The sequence below is a fragment of the Buceros rhinoceros genome, unplaced genomic scaffold (assembly GCF_000710305.1).
Source record: "Buceros rhinoceros silvestris isolate BGI_N320 unplaced genomic scaffold, ASM71030v1 scaffold44433, whole genome shotgun sequence".
Taxonomy (NCBI): Eukaryota; Metazoa; Chordata; class Aves; order Bucerotiformes; family Bucerotidae; genus Buceros; species Buceros rhinoceros.
In genome coordinates this window covers 2041-9006 of record NW_010403886.1, presented here as the reverse complement: position 1 = coordinate 9006, position 6966 = coordinate 2041, and the positions used below count along the sequence as shown (strand labels likewise).

General features: G+C 44.6%; 1 protein-coding gene across 1 annotated transcript; it reads left to right on the top strand.

Moving 5' to 3' along the window:
• Positions 1-302: 302 nt before the first annotated feature.
• Positions 303-3424, top strand: SF3B6 (splicing factor 3b, subunit 6, 14kDa; the record flags this gene model as incomplete). Its single annotated transcript, XM_010133155.1, has 3 exons — positions 303-421; positions 2715-2853; positions 3316-3424. Coding segments are annotated over 3 exons (348 nt in total), but the record flags the coding sequence as incomplete, so codon positions are not given.
• Between the last annotated feature and the right edge of the window lie 3542 nt (positions 3425-6966).

Sequence of the window (6966 nt, the reverse complement as noted above, 5' to 3'; positions counted from 1 at the left end):
TGCTCTCCCTCGCCCTCTCCCCAGCCCGTCTCAGCGCCCCCGGAGCGGTGAGGAGGAGTCCCCCGGCCCGAGGATGAGAACAGGCCTTCCCGCCGGGCGCGAGCTCCTTCCGCGTCCCCAGCCTAGGGAGCCCGTCCCCTCCGGTGTGACAGAAACAAGTCAGGGTTGTAGCTGTGGAGGTTAAAAAAGCACACGGGCCTTCTCGGTGGTGTCGGCCCCAGGATTTAGCGTGTAGGCTGCTGCTTTTTGGGTTCGAAGTGAGCGCTCTAGGTCTAACGCACCGTGTGTTGTTTCTGCATCAGATCCGGCTGCCTCCAGAAGTCAATCGGATCCTGTATATTAGGAACCTGCCGTATAAAATCACAGCGGAGGAAATGTATGATATTTTTGGGAAATACGGGCCTATTCGGCAAATCAGAGTGTAAGTATTTTAGTTTTCTTTGAAAGTTTAAGGATTTTATGTGCTTTAGTTTCAGTATTGTTATCGCTCTTTAGCAGTACCCCTGTGTGCCGGCGGTGGAGGTGATGATATTTCTCTGGCATGTGAATTTGTTAGAAAATAACATTGCTGACAGGTAGGGTGAAAACGCTTAAATTGGATGTGACCTTAGGTGAGTTAGTAAGAATAGGAGAGACTTGAGTAAGTCTTAAATCCAGCTAATCTTTAACTACAGGTAAAAGTGAGAAAAGCAAAAGTTGGATACAGCCAGTTTCCACATTAACGAATACTGGATACTTAACTAATGGGAAGATGGAGGTGTCACTAGTGCTGCTGGACCTGTCGACTAGACAGAAATACCAGAAGCAAACCCCTGTGTATCTGTTCCACCTTGTCCCCGAGTCACGTGGTCTGTGGATAATGGTGATCTGACTGTAATTGTGTTTTGAAACGCTGCGAGGTTATACGTGTCTGCAGGAAATCTGAGGTTTTTCTCTTAGTTTCCTCAAACACCGGACATTCAAGCTCTGGTGTTCCTTGTTCTCCTGAGTACTCTCTGAATGCTGTGGGTTAAAGCATCATTTCGTCTGATTAGTGTTGTGTTCCGCTAAGTTTCTAGTGGAAAGAGTTGGCTGAAGCTGGAATTCAGGAGGGACTCCTGAGCACCAAACTAAGGCTGCTTGGAATATTGACACTCATACAAAAGGATTTTTTTTTTCCCTTCTGAAAAATACTTAGGAAGGAGGCGGAGAGAAAACAAAACTTGGTGGTTAATAGTTAAAAGGAAATTGTTGTAAGTCACATGTCTATAGATGTACAGCTAGAAAGGAAATGTAGTTTATATTTGATATGGGGGTTTTGTACTGCTCTTGATCCAGATGGTGGCAAAATCACTTGCAGCATTTCCGCGTTCTCAGTGGGGCTGATTGATCAGATTAGAGCAGAATGTGTCCTGGTCGCATCGCGCTCTATTTCCCCACGGTCTGACACTGGGGTGGGTAATTAACCCACAACACCTTTAACTGTTTTGACAATGCAGGATGTAAATACGTAAACAGGTAAACAGACTGAGCTTTACTGCCTCAAATAGGAGTGCTCATTTCAGAGCTGTAGGGATTAAAAATGATGTCTATAGAATAAAGTGAGTTTTACATATAGTAAACAAGCAGGGGCGTACCGCTGACGCTGTGTTGGGATGCGTCACTGGTGAGATCCTTCTTGTACAGGGACGGCCAACAGAAGTGACTGGGGCAGTGGCTGAAGGAACAAGGGACAGTGTAAATGGGTGGAATTCTTCACCAGGAAGCATAAAAGAGCACTAATATTTAAGGTTTCTGAAAATGTGTAAGTTGGAACAGTGTGAAAGTGGGACATAAATAATTAAGATGTGTCATGGGAGGTTTCCATTAGGCTGTACACATCCAGCCTCCCCGCTGACCCTTCAGAACCACGGGTTCACGTGGTTATCCTGACATTGTCACGAGACAGGGTGTAGTGTGGAATTCCCTTTGTGCTGACTTTTGACCTTTGTGCAGTTTTTTTTTCCCATTCTCCTCTTCTTTTTTGTACACGTCCTGGTGTGGGAGGGTGTGATGTCTTTTGTCCTCGGGAGTTCTCTTCTGAGAAGCAAGCTCCTCAGAGACAGTTCTTCTGAGTACTGAGTGCACTGTAACTGTCTTTTAGCTGAGATGTTTTGGATTTGAAAGCTCCGCAGTCTCTCTGGGCTAGTTAGCGCCATGTGCCTAGACGTGTCTCCTGTCCCTCAGGCAAAAGGAGCAGGATTGATGGTCCGATAGGTGATGACTGAGGTGATCTTGTACCAGCGCAGCTGCTTTGATTCTTTTAAATTGGCCTGTGATGGGCCCTCACTGTATCCCCTCCGGGGGAGACATCTGATCCAGACAGCCATTAGCTGACAGCCTGGTCTTGTAATATTAAATAAAACAAGCTAATCATTGTAATAAAAGCTTGAAGTATTTCCAGAAATACTTTAACCCCCAACAGCAGCAGCAGCTCCCGGTAGCTGTTGTGGAGAGGTGAATTTCCCTTAAGGAAGGAGCATAATGCAGCACATGCCTCTGCCATGTTTACCTGTCGTCTCCACTGCAAGTGGAGACGGGTGTGGAAAGCAGGGATGTGTCTTAATATCTAGAGAAAAATAACAACAATTTGGTTTTTAGTGAAGTTGCACGAATTAATCTGATCTCAGTCACTGCTAAAGACTAATAGAGCTATTTCCAGTTTATTTCATCTAACATTACAACTGCTCTTGCAGTGGAAACACTCCTGAAACAAGAGGAACAGCCTACGTCGTCTATGAAGACATCTTCGATGCCAAAAACGCTTGTGATCACCTGTCGGGATTCAACGTGTGCAACAGATACCTCGTCGTCCTGTACTATAATGCAAACAGGGTATGTATGTGTGTGTGGGGGTTAAGGTACCCTTGAACATAGCTCGCACAAACAGAATTCAGTTTGAAAAGACAGGTGCTTGGATAGTTTTAAGAAATAAATACAAAGTGGTAGAGGGACTGGATTGGATAAAGTGTCAGGAATTCATCTTTGCTTGGTGATTTGTGTGTAAAGTATGTTTGGACCAAGGGTGTGAAAAACACACTTCTGGTGAGTACTTTGGAGAAGAGGAAGCCAGGGCCTTCAATGTGTGCAGTGGCAACAGGATGCGAGATCTTGTTCATAGGCAAAACGTCTCTAGTCTTGATGTTCTGCCTGTTACTGATGATGTACAGGCCGAGAATTAGGCGACACCACGTGTGATGTCGATGTAGTTTGTGGTGATGTTGGTTGCAGTTACTGGGAAATAACATAGAATGAGATTATTTTTCTTCTCACATCTTTTTATTTTCCTAATTACAGGCATTCCAAAAGATGGACACAAAGAAGAAAGAGGAACAGCTTAAGCTTCTCAAGGAGAAATATGGAATTAATACAGACCCACCAAAATAAACTGATCATTTTGGGAAACTCTTTTCAGTCCCTGCCGTTGAGTTCAACCGTTTCCCAGCTCTGCTGCTGAGTACTTGAACTAAACACAGGAATTCTCAATGAACTCTAACATTTTTTTTTTTTACATTTGGTAAGATAATCTTTAGATATTCACATTAGGATTAAATAAATATAAAATATTGGAAGATCTGCTTCAGGATTAAATCCCCCTAAATGGACGTGGGTTCTCCGTGTTGTGACCTAGTATCTGCTGCATAACCGCAGCCCTCCTTCCAGCAGGGCCTTTCAAGAGAGGTTGAGTGTTTCATACCTCCCGAAGTTCTGCCTGGTCTCAGGGCAGGTTTTAAGCTAGTTAATTCAAGAGCTCAGGGGGCTCTGTCTGAGCTGCCTGTGTGGAGGGAAATTGCACTTGCTGCTTTCTGATTTTTGTGCTTTCTTGAAGTGTGGGTTGATACTTCATCACGCCTGTATTTTGTACCACAAGTTACTGCGCCGTCTGCGCTTCGGTAATGTGTGAAGGAGCCAAACTCCATTACGTGTTGGGCTGTTTCTTAGTAGGAAAAAGGAAGCCCAAATCCATGTTCATAACAAAGTTTCTTTCACAAACTATGGAAAATGAATGGCCTTTAAAAGAATCCAACTCCTGAGGTGACTTCCATCAAAGTATGTTGTTCGCAGTGACGGAGGCAAAGCTGGTAAGCTGCAGTAAAACCCTGCAGTAAATCTTGCTCTAATTGTGTTGCTGTGGGGCTGACTTTGTGGTGTACGAGGTCTTTGTAACGTGTCTCACGTTCGCACTGAGGGTAGTGTAAGAGCCTTCCCACCTCGAGAACACCTGACCAAACTGAGACAGGAAGGGATGGGGGTAATTTTGGATACCTGCAGTGCAATTGTTTTCTGCTCGGTGTGTTTGAATTGTAACGTTCATGTATATAAATTTTTAGCATCTGGTGGAAGAAAAATAGATTTGAATTTTTTGGGGTCTTTCCTTGAGCACTCGTATGAAAAAACGTTAGTGTGATGCAGACTATGCATCACCAGTATATTTTGGAAGTGGAAAAGAATAACCTCTGCCTCTGTTGTGAGATGGAAGTCATGTGGACGTCAGTAGTGTCCTGCCTCAGGAGGGTTTGTTTGCTTGGATGTGGTGTTTAACTCCCTGACCAGACAACTTCCAGCCAGTGCGGAACGTGGGCAGGTGCAAACAGACTTTGCCTGAGGATTTGTAATTTAAGTTTGATTACCTCCCTCCTGCCCCCAGTGCATTATACTACCATAAAGGAATGTTTCCATTTTCTTATCTCTAGATTTTTGTTGGAGTCTTAAGAACCATGCTATTCTTGGGTCCATGTAGTAAAAAAATAAATGTCTACATAGTTCTGCATTTTTTCATCCAAGCTTGTGTTATGCCATGCTGCTTCTGCAAGGAACCTTTCCTGTTAGGAAATAATTCATCACTTGAATGCTGGTGATGCTAGTCAGGATTTGTAGCATCCATCTCCATACATATGTGAATGTTCCCATGCATTGAGTACCTGTGTGATGGGGAGGGACACCCAGCAGTGGGTACCAGTATCCTCCTCAGGCAGAGGAGGTCCTTTGCAGTTGTTCCATATTGTTTCTCAGCTGGGAGGAGCAGGAAGGATGGTGGTGACACTCCCAGCTGGCTGCTTCACCCCCGAGGAGCAGGGAGGAGGCAGCCTACAAGGCTCGAGTGTGACTTCAGCTTTGGGTGGATGCTGAGAGTCCCATCCTGTGCCTGACTGAGCAGTGTGCCCCTGGGATGGTCTCCCTTCTCTTCTGCTGCAAACGGGCTCTTGGGGTGTGAGGCATTAGGTGTGTGTTGTAAAAGCCACCTCCTTACGCTGTGGCTCTCCCGTACCTGTGTCGTTCCCTTAAAGCTGCTCTCTGCAGCAAGAAGCCTTGCAGGCCACAGTGAGCTGTCCCTGGGACTGGGAACGGGTGATGGGAGACTTGAAGCCCGTTGGCCAGATCTGAACTACAAAAACAGGCAGCTTTGCTGCTATGCCCTTGCCATCTCGCCCATCCCCATTCCCCTTCTCCTGTCCGTGCAGCTGCGATGCACATACATGACATGCAAAGCAGCTGCGATCTGCTGTCTTTGTGCTTCGGGGAGCAGTTCCTCCTCCGGGGCCAGCCTGGCTTTCAGGTCTTGCCCGTCAGATTAATACAAGCCGAAGTTTCTCAGGCAAAAATGAGCTTGCCTTTAAAACATTCAAGTGAAAGGCATGTTGCTGGAGGGCTCGCTGCTGTGGGGACAGCCACAGCTTTTGACAGGTTAACAATGGCGTCCCCCCCATTTATACATATGCCATATTGGTAAGTTCACGTGCCAAAGGTAGGATAACGGGGGCCGTTTACAGCAGTTGCTGTAACTGCTGATTTTGTTGACCCCTCACCGTAACAGGGATTGGAGGTGCTTGTTACCATGCTGGATTTATGTGTTTAATAAATAATAATAAATACTGGTAATAAGATACCAAAGTGCTAATAATGGTGCCACATGCTGCCAGCCTTGTTTAAAATTGTATGCAAATGCCATGTTTCTTCTGTCAACAGTGGAGAGCACGGTGCTTGCACTGCAGTGTCTATTTTGATGAGGATTTGGTGGTGTTTGAAAAACATATATAAAAAGCAATTCTTTAGGGTAATAAGATTAATAAAAATTCCTTCAATGAATCCTCAAGATCAGCAGCTTTTGATTTCTCTGAGAGCTTAGCTGCTGCCTTTCATTAAATATTCCATTTCATACTTTTTCTTCAGTGCCTGTTCAGGGCCTTCAGTGTCCCTGCGCATGTAAAATGAAATAATAATTTGTACCTGCAAGACAGAGGGAATGGAAATTGAGTGCCTGGAGGATATTTTTGATGAGGTCTGCTCAAGATTTTGTTTGAAATGTAATATCAAAGGACAGGGAAATGAGTTCAGTTACATGAGTGGCAGAGGGGGCAGCAAATAAGGCAGATGTTACCAGCCTTGTATTCTGTATCTCTGCTGATTTTTGAGCGTGCTCACTTCCCATTTGATTTTTCAGGAAGTAGGGCATGAAATTAAGCCTGGAAGGTCATTTTTTTTCCATGGATGCTGTTTAGAAATTAGTAATGAGCATATTTGATTACACAGGCAATGACAGTAAATTTTTTCAAATCCATTATATAGTGGTCATAATTATATGTACTGTGTTGATCGATGATACAATTAAATAAATTAACAGATTTGCAGTCAAATAAAGAGCTGAAGATTACATTTCCTCGAAGACTTAATTTCCCTGAGTATCACAAAGCACAATTAGTTTTCCTTTCAGATTTTTTTAAAATGAAATTGGCATGAAAAATGTAATAATCTCTGCTTCCAACAAAGGTCTCTGCAGAGAACGGGTGGTGAGGGAGAGAGCTTCATCAGCCAGCTGTAACGAGGATTTTACAGACTTGGTAACGACCAGGTTGTGCTGCTGAGGGCAAAAGGAAGGTGCACAGCAGCTCTGCAGGTAGAGACGATAAGCCTGGGTACGATCTGCTGTCAAAGCCCAGCAGGCATGTG